The sequence below is a fragment of the Periplaneta americana genome, chromosome 3 (assembly GCF_040183065.1).
Source record: "Periplaneta americana isolate PAMFEO1 chromosome 3, P.americana_PAMFEO1_priV1, whole genome shotgun sequence".
Lineage (NCBI taxonomy): Eukaryota > Metazoa > Arthropoda > Insecta > Blattodea > Blattidae > Periplaneta > Periplaneta americana.
The window spans coordinates 97,371,895-97,395,221 of NC_091119.1; the positions used below are offsets into that span (position 1 = coordinate 97,371,895).

Here is a 23,327-nt window from a genome sequence, read left to right on the forward strand (position 1 = left end):
CAAGGAACATTCTTTGCTTTTAATATATTTGCTGATCCAAAATAGCTCTTATTGGCTGCTATTAATCTAGCTCCTATTTCACTATCCATGGTATTGTTTTCTGTTATTACTGATCCCAAATATTTAAAAGACTTGACCCTCTCAAACGTAAATTCCTGTATCTTAAGCTCAATTGGTATTGATATTCTAGATACCCACTAAACATATATTTTGATTTCTCTTGATTGATGGCTAATCCCATGTGTCCAGCTTTTTCATTCAGTCTCTCAAATTCATTACTCAGACTTTTGATGTTTCTACTAATGATAACTACGTCATCAGCAAATGCCAAGGTCTGGGATGTTCTATAGAAAATAGTATTAGTTGTTTGTACTCCAGCTGCCCTTATTACCTTTTCTAGGGCGACGTTAAACAACAGGTAAGCTAAAGGATCTCCTTGCCTTAATCCCTTACTTATTTCAAATGCTTCCGACAATTCTGCATTTACTTTGACTCTACAACACAATCATACATACACTAATTTCATAAGAGTGGTATGGTAAATTTTCTGTCTACAATTAAGGAAGGTATATGTGCTAAATTAAAATCACAATATAAATTCTTCTTTATTAAACCTCAAACAAAATAGCTTCCATTCTAAACTTAAAATGTTGATGCGAACAGATTATGCTAACATGTAAAATTCTCTTCACATTAAAATAACACGGTTTTGTAATTATTTCTGCAACATATTATGCAACAAGAAGTAAACGGAACTTATGGACACATTGCCTAAATAAAACTTAGAAGTGATATGCAATAAAGTTATAATATTTCACTGAGCTCCATACATTGAAATAGAAAATCCGAACATACATACATCCCCTGGTCTAGCTCGAAAAGGCATTGACTGTGCTGTATTTCTCATTGTTGTGAAAAGTTCTGTAAACTGTGAAATGTTCGTTATCAGTTGTAATAACTGTAAATGGCTAAAATACAATAATTATAACATAAGGAGACATTTGTATTACTATAAATTGTAAGAAAAAGAGGTCAGAGTTATCCTTCTTCCAAAAGATCCAGGAAGGTGAGTTTATAAAATATAATATATACTTTATGAAAATAATATATAAACCTTATGTATTTCATATTTCAATAGTGGAAGGAAGGTGTTAATTTTTTCAAAAGAACACGATATCGAAAGTACAATATATTTTATCATCTGCTAGGGAAAGGGTCTGTGATGAATTGATAGTAGCGATCCTGATGGTTAGCAACTATCTATAGATACATATTTATTAAGTATTGAGCTTCGTGACTGTATATACTAGACTGTGGTAAAGTCTTCAATTCCTAACCTCACTGTAACTCGCAATGCTCCTCACGCAGATAACACCACTGACTGGCACATCTGTTGATTTATAAACCATTCTTTTAGTACCCCTTTCAGCTTTTGGTATTTCGAATTTTTATAGAGGATTCTACGTTAAGAAAAAATCATGGGCATATGGAGCTATTATATTAAATGACTAGTTTCCATGGAAATGCCCAACTCCTACAGTGTACTAGTCAGAGCCCATAAAACTAATGTTATTTTGTTAAAGTGGAATCCTCTATATATACTTCCTTTTCTTTGCCATAGGGGCCACACTGCACTGCCTTACCTTCAATTAATTAACTTTTTTTACAGTTGTATTAAAAATTGCGGTTGGTAAGTTATTTCACCAGAGAAGCACTCATTTCCACGTGCTTGTCAACCTGCTGCAAAAATGTGAGGTTTTTCTTGTAGTGCTTTCTTCCTTTATCATTGTTCCATCGTCCAGTAATCTCTTTCAGAACTAAAAAGTGGTATATTTGTGAAATACCGCATAAAAAACAAGCTATAGAAATAGATCTTATACTCTGTCCATGGAATCTGTAAAGTGTCAATCATGAAACAAGCCTTCTGAGCAACTGGCATCATAGCTGGTTGGTGCAATGAGTAGTTATGACGCGATAGAAATGGTATATGGGAGAGGAAAAACAATACACAAAGCTCGATCGTTAGCTTGGAGAAGGGAAGAGAGAAGCCTGTCCTGAGTGATGTCATGTGCCAATTTATTCTACAGAATCACGGATGGAGTATACAGTTGCTAAATCTCAAGACTGCTGACCACAAAACAAAACATTATAGAGTTACCGGATTCTGTAGTCTGAATAAAGTCTATTTCGTTACATACTGTCGGAACAAGAAGTCGAAAACAATAGATTATTATCATTATATACATTTGGAACAAGTAGTATAAAACAGTTGATTATTGCTGAACTTTCAAATTGCAATGTATAATCGATTTTTCATCACGAGGTTGTGAAGGCCATTGGTCACTTAAAAGGTGGGAAATCAAATTTTAGGATTCATGCTTTCACGAGAATGAAATATATCAAGATTATAGGAAAGAATATTCCATATGGCGGGATAACGTAAATTTGAGGTTTCACTGTACTTTAAATTTGTGCATCTCGTATTAATTAATGTTGGTAGTATCTTTACATAGCGAAGATTATGAATTGGCATGTTTCAGTTTTTCTTATCAGTGGTCTTCCCAATCCTTGTTGAGGTGACATCTTTTACAAAGAGTTAAGAATGGAGTAATGGTGGGCCTGGACATGAAATTGTACCTTTATATATATATATATATATATATATTAATGAACAAACGGAGCTTTGCATGCACTAAATCTGCAATATGGGACCAGCAGCTTTAATTTTCTATCTGATGCAAGCTGCATTTTAGATTTGTTCTGCAGTCTATTAAAGCTGCGTACCCATGAGTTCAGAGGCAATCATAGGAACTACTGAACAATTGAATACGACAAAATTCAAATTCAGAATAATTTACCTTTAAATATGTTGTTGTATGTAACATCTCATTTAAACATGCTTAGTTAGTGATCCTGTTGTCATATAAAGGGACTGTATTGAACTGTAGTGTTACTGAAGTTTTGTTTGTCAGACATGAAATGGAGATGTTCAAGAAAAATTCTTACAATGTCTATATAAAACCAGTAATTACATTCTGCGATAAAGTTTTAATAACAGCATTACATATAAAAAAAAACTATTATAAAATCATAGTTTACAATTAATTACAGGAACTGTCAAATCTACTCCAATACCTGCAATGCAACTAATAGTTCATCATTCTTCTATTCATTGCTGTCGTGGAGACCAAACAGGGCCATACATCATATGAGAACCTACAATTTTTTTAATTAATCATATGGGGAAAAGAAAATTTTGTCTGTATGGAGCTATACGGCATATGGGTGCCTAAGTTTTGTATGCGGAGATCTGTACAGATCTTAGATCATCTCTTGCTGTTCCTAATGTATTCTGTTTGATGTTTATAAACAAAAATTGTCCACCTCTGCAGCACTGGAATCCAGAATTATATAAAATAATGGTTGAAAAACAAGACGTGCTGCAAATACATACTTCAAGATTCATCAAGACAAGTGTGCATCTATGGTGGTGCTACATGGTGTATTCTTTAAATCAAACTTGTACAATTAAAATGTAAAGCAAAACAATTTCTTTACTTCTTCTTTAATATAAAAAAAAACATTAAATGACAGTCGGAGAGATAGAGAAGAGTAAAATATATTTCAAGGGAGAAAACAATGGGGGGGCATATGGCCAAGAAAAGAATTGCCGTGACAGCACTGCTTCTATTGAAAATGAACTCGAAAAGATTGCTGTTATTCAATACGAAAAATTGATCAGACTTCCATTTAACAATTGGGAGCTAAGAAACTTCATAGTTAACTTTAAATCTCAGGAAAACTTACAAAATCCCATGTTAACTTTATTATTTTCAACAGTCAAAAGATTAATTACTCAAAATATGAAGAATTGATTAGGAAGAGAAAAAGAAATAGATTGGATTACTGACTGTAAAGAAACTGCCTGCTGAAGGATACACTGGAAGGAATGATGAATGGGAGAAGAGTTTGGGGGCAGAAGGAGATATCAGAAGATAAACAACATTAAGATACATGGATCATGTGTAGAAACTAAGAGGAAGGCAGAAAATAAGAAAGATTGGAGAATGCATTATTTGCAGTGAAAGACTTGTCCTTGGGCAGAAAACTATGAGTGAATGAATATCAAGATATAATACCATATCATTTTCACGAAATTTAAATAATAAAAGATGAGAATGTCTCAATGTACAACAAAATATAATTCCTGAATATCCAAAGAAAAGTGCAGTTGCATCATTTCAATTACTCACAGGGCATGACTGTTTGTTAAAACACTTGAACAAATTGAAATTATTTCTTTACCACTTTGTCCATTAATGGCTTTAATGCCAAGAATTCAGCATTAATTAACAACAGCAACAACTGTCTCTTCCTTTCTTTCTCTAGTATACAAGTAATTTATTGCACTTTTTCATTGTTACTGCAATGTTTAACGAGATTACTATGACTACAAGGATTCTTTTTTTCGAATTTGTATGCTATGTTCTTTTTGTTAGCTATTTGTCTCTTTCACCAATCATATGCCACCATGAAAACGTGCATTACTTATATAAGAAAACATAACATTTTCTCTGTACTTCCCTTATTAAGAAAATCAGAGTAACATTGGATTAGATACAGGTATCTCTGTATCTGTCTACAACTGGAAAAGATGATTACACTTCCCGCACCTACACATTAGTAATGAATAGATCATTCGAACATGATATACTTCTTTTGTTGCCTTTTAATGTGTACAGTTCAAGCAGTTGTCACATATGCTATTTTGAGGCAAGTTGTGTTGTATAGTATGAGCTGGTAGTAATGAGTTGGAGTAATGGCAGGGGAAACAAGGGTATCACAGAAAACCTGCCAATATCTCTTTTATCTCCACAAATTATAGTTGAAATCATCAGAATTTAAAGTTGGGTCATGTGTGGAAAGCCAGTGCATTAACCATTCAGCTGAAATTTATAATAACAATATTAATTACCATTTAGCACTTGTTTTCATGCAGGTATCTTGTGATGAAGACACATCAGATTCCATTGGAGGCCCTTCTTGTTGCTCTCCGGAACAACAAACTTGATGACATTGACCTGGATGAGACACAATGCATTGTTGCAAATCTCATATACGAGGGCAAGATCAAGGGGTACATTTCACACCAGCACAAAAAGTTGGTTGTGAGTAAGCAGAATGCCTTTCCCGCTCTCAATACGCTGGCCTGAGAATGCAATAATGTAAGTATCACTCTTTTTATGAAAGATAATTGGGGGACGAGTGGTAGGCCTGTCTCTGCCATTTATGATTGCTCATTTAAGAAAACTATTTTATTTCTGAAAACCAATAGTACTGACTACTGCTGCTGTTCCTACTACCAACACCATGACTTACTACTACCATCACCACCATTACTACTACTACTACTACTACTACTACTACTACTACCATTACCACCACCCCCACCACCACCACCACCACCACCACCATCATGACGACTACTACTATTACTACCCCCACCACCATGACTATTTCCACCACCACAACTACTACTACTACTACTACTACTACTGCTACTACCACCACCATGATTACTACTACTACCATCACCACCATTACTACTACTACTGCTATCATTACTACTACTACTATTACTACTACTACAGATGAAGGTATAGAGATACTTTTCTCCTTTCAGTTTCGATAGTAACATCACTTTGATTGCACTTTTGACTGAAGATAAGATCAGCAAAATAGAAATGCAGAAAACATACCATATCCAAAGTGAAGAAAAATTGAGGGATATACATTCTACAATGCAATTCTTCGGCAAAAATGAAGACATTCTTCTGTTTATATAGTTTCCAATGGATTCTGCATTACATAAAAGTAAAGATCATTCAGTACACAAAATTAATTGCACTCCTCTTGCTTTAGTAATGTGTTATCATTAAAAGGAGTTCAATGAAAGAGTGCCATGTAAACAAAAACCATCAGTTTAACTGCAGAACACATGTACAGGAATAAATAACGAAATATTACACATTATGAAATAAATGAAACTTGTTGAAATAAAATCACAATATCACTTTGTATCTCTACTTACTTTTAAATAACCAGAAAAATCCTACAGTAATGCTCTTACTGTTCTTAGTTTGGCGTAGCTCAGGCAGTGGGCACATTTGCCTGTTGATCAGAGCTGTGTTTGATTTCTGCTTGGGTTCATTACCTGGTTGGATTTTTCGAACTTTTCTCAAACTATAACATGAATGTCAGGTAATCCCATGGCGAATCCTCTGCCTCATCTAACCAAATACTGTTTTGTTATCACCATTTCCAGCTATGCTAAATAATCTAATAGCTTATACAGCTTCGTTCAGTAAATTGGGGGGGGGGGGACCGAAATACGATATTCTTAAATTAGTCTTGCTCCCTTAGTGGAAGGAGTACTGAAATGTAGATGACAAGTGAAAGTCAGCTGCATATTTGTCATGTCACTTACAGTTTAATGAAGTTGAAGGTGTCTGTACTAGCTGTTGAAGAAATTAAATCTACTGCGAATAATGACATATATTTGTTGCATCTGTGGCTCGAGCACTAGCATAACGGTCTTCGATCCAGCTGGCCTGGGTTCAATCCCTGGCCAGGTTACAATGGAATTTGTGGTGAACAAAGCAGATTTGCAAAGAGTATTTCTATAAGTACTCCCATTTCTCTCTATGATTTCACCAACACACTCCACCTTTCCCTCATTTCATCTACCATCTGCAATAGTTAAAAATAGGCTTGCAGTTAGTATGGGTTTTCAATGCTGATATAGGAAGAACTTGGAACTCTGGACCCTGGGTCTTATCAGGTACTCGTCTGGAGCAAAATATTCTCTAATGCTGACAGTTTCTACTGTGAGATTGAGTTTTTCTGTTGTGTTTTTATTTGTTTTATAACGAGAAGCTCCTCTCGACCAATACGCTAATAGATGGCAGTGTTAAAGTGAGGAAATAATAACTTATACATTTTTTTCAAATACATCTTTGTCATGAATAAGTTCTAGCACTCTCTTAACTGGTATATTCCTATATTCACTGTTCTGATACAAAAGTTCAAGTTCAGTTTTTAGACACTGCGTCTTTTTGAATATGCTGGAATAACTAGCTTGCAATGAAGAAAGTGCATCATGTGGGAAGTTCCTACTATAAGTGTCAGATTTGGAAGTGTCAGCCAGGCTGACGAAACGAAGTTTTTTTTTTTAACCCTCAAATCTGGTATTGATCTGCGTGATGATGATGTCAATGACCTGAAAGAACAGTGTCTTGTAATTACGATTATGTTCTACATCACTTTTTCTACTGTAGTTTCCCCCTGAGAATTCTCTTCTATTTTTTGCTACATTCAAAATTCGAGCATGGTACTCCTCATTTCTCTTATTGAGAATTACATCACAAGTGGACTTAATTTGTTCATAACAAAAGCCAATGTCTAACGACTTTTCTTTTGTAAAACTCAAAGAGGATGCTGGTAACTTTCAACAGATCACTAAACACAAGGGACAGAAAGGCAAATTCAAAATCGTTTATTTCGTTGAGGCACCCTGTTAAAGACAAACAGCATTGTCATCTGATTTAATATGTTGAAAATCCACTTTCAAATTGTCCCAATGGGACAGTGCACATGATCAGAGGACGAGCGACCTGTTCACAAGAGAAGGACTATTGTCAGCATATTTCAAACTGGCAGATCAATGTCAAGCAATGGATTGCATTTGCCACACATGCTTACACCATTCCTGGACCATTTTCCTTAACTCAAGTCAGCTAGGATAGCTGAAATTACCAGTATTTCTGTTCACAGTTTTCAGTTCAGTGGCTCGTGTGTGCTTTGTACATTTGTACGTGACCTTGATCCATCAGTTCGAAATGCGCTGATTATAGTTGAGGTAATAAAATTAGTTTTGTTTCGTTGTATGTCTGATCATGCGCACTGCCTCCTTTCTGGGACTTATAAAGTATCTGTGTGACAAACCTTTTTTCTAAGACTACATCTATTATCTTTATAAAGTATCTGTGTGACAAACCTTTTTTCTAAGACTACATCTATTATCTTTATAAAGTATCTCACTAGAAGTGGGATGAGACAGTGTTTTGCCATCACAGCTCCGAACTGTGAAAGCTCTGGAAAAGTCACTTGATAAATAATAGCGATTTTGTCACAGTGTGATTTTTGTGTTTGGATGATTCTTGGTTGTAACGTCCTGGCATTCACAGAGTCATTCATTAAAGATGATGGCAATGCATGCCACATTCCAAGGGTAATGTCATCACATCATCAGTCGTAATGTAGAAGTTTCTTGTTGCTGCAAGTCCCAACTTGCTTGGGTTCTTAGTCTTCAATTCGTGCCCATTTTACAAAATTAAGGAATATACAGTCCATGAGGATTTACTTGTCTAGTCCCTTTTAGAAAGAGAAAGAATACTCACCATCTCTCTCTACCCTCATTTATGGTGACGGCGGTATGGTCGACACTCCTTCCAGCGACCAGGAGTTAGCAGCGGCGGCACTCTCTTCCTCTTCAAATTCTGACTCCTCTCCGCCAGAAAGTTCCTCGTCCGTGTCCGTGTCGTCCAAATTTATTACGAATCGATCGCTAATTTCGTCTACTAGTCCGTCCTTCTCCCAATAAAATTGTTCAACTTTTTCCACGTGTTCACAGGCCTTTCTCCAATTATCTTCCGTCACTTTTGCAAAAGCGCTCTCAAACAACAATTTCACGTCTTTACTTTTGAACGAAATATTACGCTTCGCAACGTAATTTTTAACCTGCCCCCATATTAATTCGATCACGTTTAAATCACAATGGTATGGTGGCTGTCTCACTACAGTATGGGAGTGCATTGTCGCAATTTGGTCTATTTCGTATGTTTTGAAATTATCTTTTTTAGTTTTTATAAGTTCATATAATACAGGTTTCGTGGATCGTAAATCAAATTCAATGTTATTGTTACGAAGCCAGGACTGCATTTCAGATTTCGGTGTTGATGAAATTGGTGCCTTATTGAGTTCTGTTGAATGATAGGGGGCATTGTCCATTACAATGATGCTATTGAGAGGAATGTTTGGTAATAATTGATTAATGAACCAGTTCTTAAATACAGTGCTGCCCATCTCCTCGTGGTAGTCCTTAGTTGACTTAGATTTGAAAGTTAGAAGCGCGTTTGGAATGAAACCTGTCGAACATCCGGCATGTAAAATAATAAACCGTTGACCTTTTCCTATTGGGGTTTGAAGTGGGAAGTCAATTTCGTGATCATCGCTTTTCCAAACTTTGCTTTTCTTATGGTTCACATTAACCCAAGTTTCGTCTAGATAAATAACGGCGCATCCAGTGGCGCGCAATTCTTTCATTTTTCTTAACAATTTAAATCTCTTTAAAATAACATCTGACCTTTCCATTAAACATTTTCTGCCTTGAGTATTTTTAACATACCTAAATTTAATTTTTTTAAGAATTTCTCTCAAACTCCATATGCTTCCAGTGAATAAGCTTTCCTTAATTAATGCGTCATTTATATCCTTCAAACTAGGCAAAAAATCAGTCCGATACAAAGAATAAATTACTCGTCTTATAGCGGCGGCAGAAAATGAGTCAATTGCAGTTTTCTGAGGGGTCCTGTTTGGGCGTTTCTTTCCTGGAGTTCGCAGAACACTTCCATTTTCTAGTGCCTCCCTTTGTTTTTTTAAAATCCTGCTAACACTACGAGACGATATACCTGTCGCTGCAGCAGTTCTTTCGATAACACTCGACACAGATATTGTTTGCTTTCCGCATTTCAGTGCCTCATATTCTTCAGTAAAGAATTTGTGTACATTAATAACCATGTTCATACTGTCCGACTTCAAGGCTTTCCCGCGTTTTCCCATATTGCCTACCATGATTATTAAAAACAAGAGCACAACACTCATTACAATGTTTAAGATAACAGGGAAACCATGCAATTCCGAAAACATTTTGTTTAAATTGTGAATTACTGTATATTATATTAAATTGACACAACAAGACACACACTTGCTTCACTATTCACTAAATACTACTGAATAAATGAACTCGAACAACGCCAAGACGCCACTGAGAGACCCACTAATTGGGTTTGCAAAAGTGTGTTCTAAAAGGGCCAAGGGAGAAGGAGGGAAGGGAATTCCAAGAATTCTACAAAAGAAAACCTTTTCCCCCTTACATCTGTTGACAGTCGATAGACAAGGCTGCAGACAAGGACAGTAGAAATCACGCCAACTTAACCCTCATGCACTGTAACTGTTCTTAGCGCAGCTGCTTACGAACTGGAAGGTCCGGGGTTCGATCCCAGGTGGTGACAGGATTTTTTCTCGTTGCCAAACTTTCAGAACAGCCCTAGGTTCACTCAGCCTCCTATAAAATTGAGTACCGGGTCTTCCCTGGGGGTAAAAGGCAGTCAGAGCGTGGTTCGACCACACCACCTCATTCTAGTGCCGAGGTCATGGAAAGCATGGGGCTCTACCTCCATGCCCCCCAAGTGCCTTCATGGCATGTTACAGGGATACCTTTACCTTTGTTTTTACCGTTCTTTGCAAGGATATGTATATCGGAGCAAAACCGGAATGAATCGAATGTTACAATCAAAAAGCATAGTATAGCTCCTAATATACCGAACACAAATCTTCGTTTTGAGGCCCAAACCATTACATACTTCTAACTGGTGACCATTGATGTGTTCAGTCTTCTTCTCTTTCACATATTCCATAACATTCGTTTATTGAGATGTTATAGAAATCAGTAATGAGGGTTACGTTGTTAAATTCATCTAAATTAATCGCCTTTAGCAATATGGACTATAAATTATCACTGTATTTAATCAAATCATTTCAGTGTTTCCCATCATGAGCCAACAAATGTTTATGTTTATCGCTTTTCTGCGGATTAAATGGATATACCTACTGCTGCAATGCCTATAAACAAAAGTGATTAGTGGGCCAAGTATACTAAAAACAAAACACACTCTGAGTAAATTACTGTGACCTGTGTTATTGCTATGTGTGGGTGTGTATATTCGCCCAAGAATATTTACGAAAGTGAGTCATTTGTGAATATCTTCTGACTTGCAGCTGTCTGAACACTGGCACTGTCATACGTACATCATTCACCATCGCTATGAACCACGTATCGTCTGTCTGATCTCAGACCTGTGATTTTGGAACTATAGTCACAGTCAGAACCAGTGACAAACCTATCACAGCAACAAAATCACAGGTCTGCAAATCACACCCCACCACTACATCTCACATGACGATATGTGTCAGAGGAAGAACAATTGTTGTATACAGCTGAAGTTTGTTACTAGTCAGCGATGTATGCGATGGAGGGAGAAGAAATTGGACACCCTACCCCCCATCATCTCCTGGTTTAGTTTCCTCATAAGTGATGCCTTATTGGTGTCACTGATGAGGTTCCAACTGAACAGAGAGACCTTCCTGACACTACATTTGAGTGATAGTTATTGACAAGTGCTTGTCTCTGATACTACTATGCTAGAGCTTGTTGGCAAGTATATCTCTTTATAAACCGTATTTGTAAATAATAGGACTAATTACCCAAGTAATTGATATCATGTCTTAGTCAAATCCTGATATCAAAAGTAATACTAAAAGCATTATTTATAAAGTTTACTGTTTTTTTAAAGAACTTGGAAACTGTGAGAACATTAAAAGTGTCCTATCATCAACACACACAGCCACTACCAAAGCCTGTGGCATTTCTCTACAATCGGTCCAGAGAATTTCTGCAGAAGGGAGACGAACAGTAGAAAACAATGTTGTGGAACCATCTTTTTCGTCTCTAAAGAAAATGGTAGAACATAAGTAACCTGTTACTGATACAGACGATTTCCAGAAGGATCTCATTAGGCGTAAAATTCAAAAATGTTATGACCAAGGAATGTGCCCCATGCAGGAGAATCAATTTCGAAGGTTCTAAGAATTTTGTGGGGAATATTCTGAGGTGTTATGAATATAAGTACAAGAGGAGCAATGATGGCAGAAGTTTTCTTGTGGAAAGAAACGACATTGTTGCAGGACGAATCTCTTTCTTAAGGAAAATGCACATCATCAGAGGAGAAGAAACTCTGAGCCCAATAATTTATATAGATGAACCATGGGTGAACCAAAACCACAGAAGAAAATATAGGTATCTTTCGTGCCAAGGACTAAAAGTATAAGTAAAAGAAAAATCAATTTTCATGCACCCTCACAATTAAAGTCATTTAGCAATAAGTAGAATTTTAAAAAATCACTATGCAATGCACATAAATCAGAAACAAAATATTTTGATATTTCATTCATTTCAAATCTTCACGAGTTTATATTGTTGCTGGTTTGGAAACTTCAAACCTCTGTTCTGAAAACTAGATATTTTGACTTGTACTATTACTGCCTAGCACGAAAGATATATGGACAAATGCATCATAATACCATTATTATGTCAATATTTTAGCGGTTTTTCACAGAATAAGATAAATTCCTTAATTGGTATGGTAATTATATCTATGTGAAATGGATAAATTGTGTTATATTGTATTAACATATTCCAGCCATCAGATAACAGAGGTGTTTCAACTTCCACCCTACAGCCCAGATCTTGCTCTCAGCGATTATCATCTTTTCTTACACTTCAAGAAATTCCTGTCCAGTCAGCATTTCCACAGTGACAGGGAGGTGTAGACAGCTGTTACATACTGGTTTCGATCCTAGGCAGCAGACTTATGACACAGGGATACAAAAGTTGATCCCATGATATGACAGATGCCTCAATTCCGGTGTAGAATACGTTGAAATATAAATCAACTATTGCTGTATCTGTTCCAATAAATCTTTCCATGAAATTGTGTTTCCTTTCTATAAATGGCTTCAGGGAAACTTCTTTCTGGATTCTTCTCAGCTGTCTTGCATAAGAATTCAAGAAGTGCTTGATGATACTGATCAAGACTCATTCGATTTTTGCCGACCAGAGGTTAATTTATGCTTAGTAAATACTGATTGTACATAAATATTCTCAAGAATAGTTACAGAAACATTGTACGCTTCACAATTATTCATATGAGGGGCGTTCCATATTGATTCATACTTCAAAATTTTTCACCATTTATGGTCCGACATTTGGCTTGTCATTACAGTTGCAAGCATGTAGTACATTTGTCTGCCCGCACCAGGTGGCAGCACAATATAGAGGAGAGTAATTTCTGCAAACTACTGTGCATTTCTTCAATTGCTGTCATTACATGAGTGGACAGCATGGAGAGTGATCATCAAGGACAGTGCTGGACGTGGTTTCTGTGGAAAGAGGGTGTAAACACTGGAGATGTTCACAGGTGATTGGTGGCAGTGTGTGGTGAGCATACACCTTCACGAAAAACCGTGTACAACAGGGTGGATGGTTGGAAACGTGGCCGCACATCAACATCTCTAGAGTGGACAGCATATTCTAGAGGACAGGTGCATCACATTCTCTCACAGGATTTGCCAGAATTATTCTCCAGTGCATAGTGCATGAATACCTTAAGATGAGGAAGTTGTCTGCCAGGTAGGTCCCCAAGTCCCTGACTGCAGCAAACAGACAACAGCACAAGGACGTGAACAGCCAGGATCCAGAAGTCTTCATGTCCAAACACGTGATTGGCGATGAGACTTGGCTTCATTACAATGAGCCAGAGACCAACGCCCAGTCAATGCAGTGAAAGCATAAAGGTGCCCCATGCCGAAGAAGTTCAGAACAGCGCCATCAGTAGATAAACGCATGGCCACAGTCTTTTTGAGACAGTGATGGAATCATCCTCGTTGACTGGCTCGAACCAGGGACCACCATTAACAGCACGGCGTATGTGGCGACCCTTCAGAGCATGTGTCATGCAATTCAAAAGAAACAGCCTGGAAAATGGGTGAAAGATGTGCTCCTGCAACATAACAATGCTCGTCCCCACATGAGTCGGGCAACCACGACTGCCGTTACTGAGTGGGGTTTCAGGTGCTGCCACATCTACCGTAGTCTCCTGACTTGGCCCCTTCTGATTACCACCTATTTGGGACTTTGAAGAAACCTCTGTGCAGACTTTATTTCGCGGACTTCCAGGAACTGAAAACAGCTGTCCTATTATGGATGCGACAAACTCCGAAAACATGGTTTCAGAAGGGCCTAGAGAAGTTGCCACATTGGTGTGCAAGTATGTACAGTTTAATGAAGACTACATTGAGAAAGTGAATGTATCTGCCGAGGCATAAAGGTTCTGGGTGACTGTAAAAAAATAAAGTGTAATTTAATATGGAATGCCCCTCGTAGATTTCAGAAGAAATGTGGCTGACGAGAATATGAAGTTTCTCTATTCAAATGGTGAAGGATCTAGGCTAGAGCCAAAGTTCTGTGGTGTGCAGTACTAATGAGTCCATTCCTTTGTTGCTGTACAGTAGCATCCCTATTATCTGGACTGTCTGGATAAAAAAAAAATCCAGATAATTGAGGGTGAGAGTGCTATATGATTTTTGAACCTGTATATTTAAAGATTCAAAGGTCGGACTCTATAATGTAGAAAGAAGTTACTCATTATTTTATTCATAATACACTAAACACTGACTTCAGAAAACTTTATTGTACAGTACACATACAATGGACTTTAAATAATGTTCATATTGTGGAGTTACCTTTCTTGTAGTGTTATCTACTGTTTCTTGAAAAACTTTGCTATTGTTGCCTGAATTTTGTACTATGTTCTTTTCCTCAATGCAATATTTCTCAATCTCCTCAGTAGCTGTCACTTCACTCTGCTCTTCTACATATGCAAGCATTTCTTTCAGGAATTTCAAGCCCTCTGTGTGAGTCATGTCAACAGTTTTTTTCTTCTCATTTCATGATCACTTTGAGTTTCATTGTTTGACACCATATCAACAATGTTGCCGTCTGTCACCTCGTGCATTTCATGAGTTGTCACCTACTCATCAGTGTCTTCATGTATCACAGTAGGTGCTTAAAAACTCTTAATGCAAACAAAAAAAAAAAAAAAAAAAATCTGGATAACATGGAAGGCCAGATAATTAGGACTGTACTGTACTTGAATTTGGGTCAGTGCTATATCTTTAAGGCTTTAGAGTCATTTGCATTATTCTCTTCTTAGTATCTTAATCTTGTTTAATCAATTGTATTGTAATAAAATTTAGAGACCTTTAGATAGGTTTTATTAAACAAGGTAAATTTTACAAAAGCCAAATTTAAAAAAAAGAAAAGAAAGAAAGAAAAGACATAGGGAGACAATGAAATGACTAACCATAAATAGCAAAATCACTGAATAATACACAGTTGCAAGGAGTAAATATTATATCAAAGGCCATTCAAATATCACACACAATTCGAAAAAAGACATGCTTTATTGTTTTATGCAAAAAATTATACAAATTTCTTTATATGCGAGTACTTTACTTTCATTTTGGACATTTGCTCACAACTCTACATGCACCAGATTTGAAGTAATTTGTCTTTTTTTTTATGTACAGTAGAGCTCCACTATAAGCTAGTCACATTGCAAACAGCTTTTTCAATGAAACACATAAATGTACTAGTGTTGCGCATTACATGCTCTACATTCAGTTCAAGTTTATCGAGTATGATAAAAAATTCACTGTGTAGAAGCTAATCTGTTATGTTCGAACTTGCCTTCCTCTTTTCCTTCTATCCCTTCATGCATAAGGATTTTAGAACAAATCTTGTGAAGTTTTATTTAGTGTAACTACAGATAATTTTTATTAGGCCTACAAAAATATGTTTAAACATTCACAGAAATATACATATAAATAAATCACAATCTTTGTTTACTATACGAACTACCGACAAAGCTTAATTTATATTCTTCATGTAATATTCAACTAAATCACAGCAAGAGAAGCTAAGGAGAAAAATTGAACAACATGAGTCATGACAGATGTGCTTCTGCATAGTGAGCTTCGGTTCTACAGAGACTTGGTAAATATGAACTGAACAAGGTCTCTTACCAATTTTCAACGAATTTGGTTATTTTAGTTTACATTCTTCTCTTCTATGTATTCTTGGATGCCTATGAAGTAAGGCAAAGTTTGTAATATCTTCATTTTCTCTCATGTTCGAACATTGTAGTATGCTGAAGAAACTGTGATAATTTGTGATTCTACTAGTCATACACAAACAGCAAACATGTTTTCTAAATTCACAAAATGATGAGGTGTAAGAGAAGTCTGACAAGACAGAATTATCAATACTTCGTAGGTATACAATTATAGGAAACTTTTCAACAATAAAATTAAATTTTTGCCACACCTTCCGGTACAACCACTATGTTACGACTTATCTCAACTAATAAATAATGAGAGCGACGGGCGATGTGTACATATTTTAGAGCCAAAATCATTATTACATATTTTATTATAGTTCTGTTAATTCAAGGTTTCAGAATATAAAACACCACTTTTTAAATGAAAATGTTATTTTCTGTAATGGTATTTTGCTATTTAATTATATCTGGCGTAAATGATCCTTGTAATTCCATTGTTACTGACACTGAAATGATTTAGTCAAATTATTGTAAGATCCCTATCGAACTGAGTTACTATACACTTAATGTAACTGCTTCCGACATGTGCAGAAGACTCTTTCAGCATTGTGCACTGTATGACAGTATTCACTAACTACAATGCATTTATGGTCTCAACTTCCGACAAATAATGGATCTCTACTATAACTGAAGACCACACAAAGAGGTGAAGTAGGCTACTCAGCCAGTGGTACCAGAGCCTCCATTCTGGTTCATCTGCTGTGGCTGTGGGCGCAGAAGGGCACGACCCTGGAGATGTTTGTTCTTAATGCGCTCTAGCTCATTGACACGGCTACGTGCATGCTCCAAGCGGTGCCAAGCCATCTGGAGCACCTTCTGTGATGCATAGCCTGACCCCTCATGAGGCTGGCCTGCAACAGTACCAATGTTCAGTAGAATCAATCTTGGAATTTTCTCATTTCAATCTGAACAATGAATGCATTATAGAACGCAATACTAAAAGAAAGTACAACTATGAGGTAAGCTAATGAAAGAAACAGACTTTTTTTATATACCAGTAACTGATATATCTACATTACCTTCTAAGATTCACTGTTCTCAAGTGCTTTCAAGATTTTACTAACAAAGAGGACAAAGCAATGAAAGATTATGAGTAAGAAAATAAAGTACAGGTATGGTAGTGTACGCCTTTGGACCCCTCCTCCATAAAAGAGAGAACAAAAACTACAATTATTACAGTAGTATCTCGTGTGCTTAAAAGGCGGGGTGGGAGGCTTAAGGGATCAACCTGAACTTTAGCATGCTGCCTCTCTGTTAATATAATGCGAAAACTTAGGCTACATATAGAAATATTTAAAAAGCTATCCCAAAAAAAGCACACCTATTACCTGTGGACACTTGTGTAAGATAATTGATCTGTTCCGTGAGTTTCGATTCCACGTGACCCAGGGTCTTGAGAAACTGGTGCGTTTGTCCTTCAGCTTGTTTTAAGCTCGACTTTTCTTTGCTTAATTCAGTGAGTGCCTGGCCTGAAACAGAGAAGCTACCTGCATCGCTAGTTCTCAATTGAACAGATAAATAAGCAAACAATATCCACAACAGAATATCATAAGCACATTTCTCCCAAAATCATTTCGGGTTCTCTTATCTTACTATTCTTATATCGCGCTGCATGGAGTGTAATTAAGATGCACTCTCCATTATCTAGTACCTATTTAAATTTTGGCTAAATTGCGCTGAGGTAGTTCCCTTCGTACTGCGCTACCTTGCTTATACGAATCTGTGACAGGTTAGGTTTGGTTAGTTTAGGCTTTTGCTATGTCTTGCATAAACGATTAGCCGCATCTTCACAAAAAAAAAAATCCCGGTCACTTCCAAAATCACCGGAACTACCTCCGCCTATTTCCATCTAATTTTTTTCATCAAGAGCAGCAATTACTGAGGTTAGGACGATCTGCGAAGATTACTTGAGTATGGCAGTTTTATGAATTAACAGTACATTATTTATGCCTACATAACCAATTATAAACTAATTATATTTGATAACTCACCCGCACTTTGTAAACATGTTATTATGTCTTTTTCTATGGCGTCCAAAACCTGAATCCTTTCCATTGGGGCCGTCATTGTTATGATATTGAGGTTATAATTTTTAATGCTTATTAATAAGGCCTATTTCACAAATATAAAGAAATGTATGTACAAAACTCTCTGTATATTCCTACTTTTCTTTTACTTATTTGTAATGTATGTTCCTAATTTAACCAAACGCAGAGAAACGTTATTTAAACGACAAATACATATTTGTAGAAGGAATTGTACAGTATATGTAGATGCCGCATCGGCGTTGTCAAACATTAGCATGGCCAACTTCGATATTCAATGTATTATTACCCTGACTTTTATCCTCATTACTATCAGAGTGGGTCATGGCAGATGAACCAAGGACAGTTCATTTCTGACATTGCAAAAAGACAAAAGGAAAGCATTTAATTATACAAAAGAAAAATCAAAATTAAATATTTCATGTTTTGTAGTGACTTATATTTATTGCATCAGTTCAGTCCATTGCAATCGAGTGTGACTTGTCAGAAGAAGAAAGAGCCGATTTGTATCTACTCAAGTAATGGTGTAGGAAATACACTGAAGGTCTTTTAATACAGAAAAAAGGGTGAGTAATAATTTTTTAGTTACAAAATATAGATGTTGACTCATGTATGCAGCTGTGTACTTTAATTTTGTAACAAGTAATCGTCTTAGTCATACGAAAGTAACTGGAAAACTACGAATTTGTAAGTATAAAAACAATTGACAGTATCTCGATGTATTTATTGTATATCACAATAAAAGTGTCAAAATCGTAAAATTAAATTATAAATTACTAGAAGATTTAAAAATTCCGAATGAATTATATTAGATTATATGTTATCAAAATCAGGTAATCATATCTAGATATATAGTTACTTAAACATAAAGGGAAATAGAGGGCTACAGATGTTGGCAGGGTTAAGAACTTTAACTTACTTGAGGAAAATGAACATTTGGAACGTAGGTCTATTAAAATTTTATTTTATTGATACAACATTTTCATATGTTGGCCATTAATTTTCCCATGAATTGGTGCAAAGGGAACATTTAAAAATAACCCATATAGGCTATTTAAAAAAAATTAAAATGTTAATGTCATATAGCTACAAAAATTAGTTACTGACAGGTCTAACATAGCTCTTGGCGCTTTTGGCATATGCCATTACAATTATTGGCAGGTTCAATATTACATGAATTTTATTTATTTATTTATTTTTTTTTTGAGATGCAGTTGATTGTATATCATGCATACTTACTTACTAGTACTTACTTACAAATGGCTTTTAAGGAACTCGCAGGTTCATTGCTGCCCTCACATAAGCCCACCATCGGACCCTATCCTGTGCAAGATTAATCCAGCCTCTTATCATCATATCCCATCTCCCTAAAATCATTTTAATATTATCCTCCCATCTACGTTTCGGCCTCCCCAAAAGTCTTTTTCCCTCCGACCTCACAACTGACACTCTAGGCCTATATTCATTTATGGATTCGTCCATACGTGCTACATGCCCTGCCCATCCCAAACGTCTGGATTTAATGTTCCTAATAATGTCAGGTGAAGAATACAATGCATGCAGTTCTGCATTGTGTAACTTTGTCCATTCTTCTATAACTTCATCCCTCTTAGCCCCAAATATTTTCCTAAGCACCTTATTCTCAAACACCCTTAATCTCTGTTCCTCTGTCAAAGTGAGAGTCCAAGTTTCACAACCGGTAATATAACTGTTTCATAAAATCTTTCAGATTTTTTTGACATTAGATGACAAAAGCTTTTCAATAACAGGAATTTCCCATATTTATTCTGCGTTTAATTTCCTCCCAAGTGTCATTCATATTTGTTACTGTTGTTCCAAGATATTTGAATTTTTCCACCTCTTCAAAGGATAAATTTTCAATTTTTATATTTCCATTTCACGAGACATAATCATATACTTTGTCTTTTCGAGATTTACTTTCAAATCTATCTCTTTACTTGCTTCAAGTAAAATTTCCGTATTTTCCCTAATTGTTTGTGGATTTTCTCCTAACATATTCATGTCATCCGCATAGACAAGCAGCTGATGTAACCTGTTCAATTCCAAACCCTCTCTGTTATCCTGGACTTTCATACTCTAGAGCAAAGTTAAAAAGTAAAGGTGATAGTGCATCTCCTTGCTTTAGCCCACAGTGAATTGGAAACTCATCTGACAGAAACTGACCTATACAGACTCTGCTGTAAGTTTCACTGAGACACATTTTAATTAATCGAACTAGTTTCTTGGGAATACCAAATTCAATAAGAATATCATATAAAACTTCTCTCTTAACCGAGTCATATGCCTTTTTGAAATCTATGAATAACTGATGCACTGTACCCTTACACTCCCATTTTTCCTCCATTAACTTATCTGTCGAATACAAAATATCTGATCAAAGTTGATCTATTACGCCTAAAACCACACTGATGATCTCCAATAATTTCATCTACATATGGAGTTAATCTTCTCAAAAGAATATTGGACAAAATTTTGTATGACGTCAACAAAAGTGATATTCTTCGAAAGTTACTGCAGTTGGTCTTGTCCCTCTTCTTAAAAATAGGTACAATTATGGACTCCTTCCATTGTTTTTGTACAATTTCCTTTTCCCAAATAGCAAGTATAAGCTTATAAATTTCACTAGATAATGCGTTTGCACCCTCTTGTATTAATTTGGGTATAAATGGCTCAGCAGTCTGTATTTGAATTTCATCCCAATCATTTCTATTTGACCTATGTACATTTAGTAATTACCCAAAATAGTTTTTCCATCTGTTTAGGATTGAATGAGAATCTGCGAGCAAGTGACCATTCTCATCCTTGATCACGTTTGCCCTTCCCTGATATCCCTTCTTAAATTCCTTTATACCCTTATATAAATCTCAAATATTTTTATTCTTACTAGCCTATTTGTTTCTACCTCATTTAGTTTTTCCTGCAAGTAATCTCTCTTTTTATTCCTAAGTGTACGACTTTCTTCCCGTCTTTCATTGAAATAATTATCCCTATTCTCCTCAACTGGATCCTGTAAAAAATTCATTTTGCCTGTTTCTTTCTTTCTACTACAATGCAACAATCTTCATCAAACCACGGTTTCTTTTTCTTAGTTTCATAATAACCTATGCTCAGCTGCAGTTTTGATAATATCTCTGATATTTTTCCACATGCTATTAACATCTAATTCTTCCTCAACTTCGTCGGAACTTGCTAAAGTGGTGAACCTATTTTAAATTTCGACCTGATAATGTTGCTTAGTTTCCTCATCCTTTAATTTCAAAATATTGAATCTACAAATATTAACTTGTTGCTCTACTCCCTTGGCTACTGATAGTCAATATCATCATAAACATCACGGGTTAGGCCGTCCAGCCTGTTCTGTCCCAATAGTTAATTGAAGTCTAAAACTGGTCACTCTATCGTTGCCTCGGTCTTCCTACATCCCGTTGTCCCATGGGTCTGTAGTTGTGCAGTTGACATTCTCTCTACATGTTCATGCCATCTATTTATATAGTTATGTGTTACATCTATTATATCTGAAATGCCTAATTCCTGTCTAATGTATTTGTTTTGTTTATGATCTAACAGTGTATATTCTGCCAATGGTCTCAACAATTTCATTTCTGCTGCCTCCATTCTTCTTTCTTGCTGTTCAGTTAGGTTCCAAATTTCTGAGCCATATACCAATGTTGGTATGACCATTGTTCTGTAAAACTTCAGAACTGTATCTGTCCTTACCTTCTTAATGAAAGTTATTTTAACTGTTCCTATTAGTTTTTGAAATTTTAATATATATATATATTTTTTTGTCAAAATCATTTATGTTGTCATATGATAATGTGCAGCCTAATATTCAAAATGGTTCACTTGTTCTACTAGTTCATCATTAAGGATTATTTTTAATCTTATTGGTATTTTTCCTTTGAATCCCATAACTTTTGTCTTTTTTAAAGAAATATTTGAGTTAAATTCTTTAGCTTATTATGTTCAGGTTATATAAGGCCCTCTGCAGGTTATCTTCTGAGTTAGCAAATATTATCTGATCATCTGCAGAAAGTAAGGTGTTCAAATATTCCTTATTTATATTAAAATTTGATTTTAAAATTCTCTGCCACTGTCTTGTGACTTCATCTATATAAAAGTTAAATAAAGTGGGCGACAAAGGGCACCCTTGTCTTACGCCTCTTGTTATTTCTCTAATTTCATTAGTGATACTTTGTTTGATTTTATTTTAATTGTATTTTTATATAAACATTGTATTGTTATTATTAAATGTTTTGGAATTTCTCTTGCTATTATATTTCCCATAATTTTTCTTGTTTGACTGTATCGAACGCCTTTTCATAATCATTGAAAGCTACACAAATTGGGATATTATATTCTCTGTGTTTTTCAAGTATTTGGCTTGAGGAAAATACACTATCTATGCATGATCTATTACTTCTAAAGTCATTTTGTTCTTCTATAAGCATTGTATCTGCTATTATATTTAGTCTCTTTGTAATAATTTTTTAGTACACTTTATATCCAGTATTCAGCAGGCTTATGCCTCTATAATTGGAGCAATCCTTTCTGTCTCCTTTCTTAAATATTGGCACAATAATTGCAATTTGCCATTCTTCAGGAATGTGTCCACATTTCCAGCATATGTTTAAGAAATTTAAAAATCTATATAAAAATATTTCTGGAGCATATTTTATCAGTTCCAAATTTATCTCATCAGAGCCAGATGCTTTTGGATTTCTTTAAGAACTGATTTTAATTCATCTATAGTGATTGGATCTATATTATTGTCAGTACTTATTTATTATTATCGGAGATATGTTATTTTCTTCTTCTGTCCAGTCCACACCTGTGGAGTAATGGTCAGCACGTCTGGCCGCAAAACCAGGTGGCTCGGGTTCGAATCCCGGTCGGGGCAAGTTACCTGGTTGAGGTTTTTTCTGGGGTTTTCCCTCAACCCAATACGAGCAAATGCTGGGTAACTTTAGGTGCTGGACCCCGGACCCATTTCACTGGCATTATCACCTTCATTTCATTCAGACGCTAAATAACCTAGATGTTGATACAGCATCGTAAAATAACCCAATAAAATAAAAAAAATTCTTCTGTCCATAATTTTGTGTAATAATCACGCCACACTTTT

At 35.8% G+C, this 23,327-nt stretch overlaps 3 protein-coding genes across 9 annotated transcripts in view; 2 read left to right on the forward strand and 1 right to left on the reverse strand.

Moving 5' to 3' along the window:
• PCID2 (PCI domain-containing protein 2) overlaps positions 1-12,890 on the forward strand; it is a 42,653-nt gene extending 29,763 nt beyond the window's left edge. Inside the window, exons 7-8 of one of the 3 annotated variants that reach the window (XM_069821050.1) lie at positions 5,000-5,225; positions 12,600-12,890. In XM_069821050.1, the coding sequence (XP_069677151.1) occupies positions 5,000-5,213 (214 nt within the window). In that variant the 3' untranslated portion in view covers positions 5,214-5,225; positions 12,600-12,890. Of the gene's footprint in view, positions 1-4,999; positions 5,226-5,683; positions 6,081-12,599 lie in introns of those variants that run through there. The other 2 variants (XM_069821051.1, XM_069821049.1) reach the window with 2 other exon arrangements.
• A 2,511-nt stretch (positions 12,891-15,401) lies between these two features.
• Positions 15,402-18,484, reverse strand: MED11 (mediator complex subunit 11). 2 transcript variants are annotated; one of them, XM_069821064.1, is made up of 3 exons: positions 18,128-18,484; positions 17,465-17,605; positions 15,402-16,987 (listed from the first exon to the last, which is right to left on the reverse strand). In XM_069821064.1, the coding sequence occupies exons 1-3, from the start codon at positions 18,201-18,203 to the stop codon at positions 16,797-16,799; spliced, it is 408 nt and encodes a 135-aa protein (XP_069677165.1). In that variant the 5' UTR covers positions 18,204-18,484; the 3' UTR covers positions 15,402-16,796. The 2 variants fall into 2 exon arrangements, with proteins under 2 accessions (XP_069677165.1, XP_069677166.1); XM_069821065.1 differs by having other exon boundaries at positions 17,465-17,619; positions 18,128-18,417.
• Positions 18,485-18,533: 49 nt separating this feature from the next.
• Positions 18,534-23,327, forward strand: part of Ehbp1 (Eps15 homology domain containing protein-binding protein 1) — a 97,149-nt gene continuing 92,355 nt past the window's right edge. For 3 of the 4 annotated variants that reach the window (XM_069821052.1, XM_069821055.1, XM_069821054.1), the window contains exon 1: positions 18,534-18,747. The gene's annotated coding sequence lies outside the window, so the exon portion shown is untranslated. Of the gene's footprint in view, positions 18,748-18,770; positions 18,869-23,327 lie in introns of those variants that run through there. The other variant, XM_069821053.1, reaches the window with a different exon arrangement.

What these genes read in the sequence shown, in the direction of transcription:
- MED11 (XM_069821064.1), bottom strand. Translation starts at nt 18,203, where the DNA reads ATGACGGCCCCAATGGAAAGGATTCAGGTTTTGGACGCCATAGAAAAA. An exon ending in AACATGTTTACAAAGTGCGG is followed by an intron (nt 17,606 to 18,127) that starts GTGAGTTATCAA and finishes TCTCTGTTTCAG; the next exon opens with GCCAGGCACTCACTGAATTA. An exon ending in TCTTACACAAGTGTCCACAG is followed by an intron (nt 16,988 to 17,464) that starts GTAATAGGTGTG and finishes GTACTGTTGCAG; the next exon opens with GCCAGCCTCATGAGGGGTCA.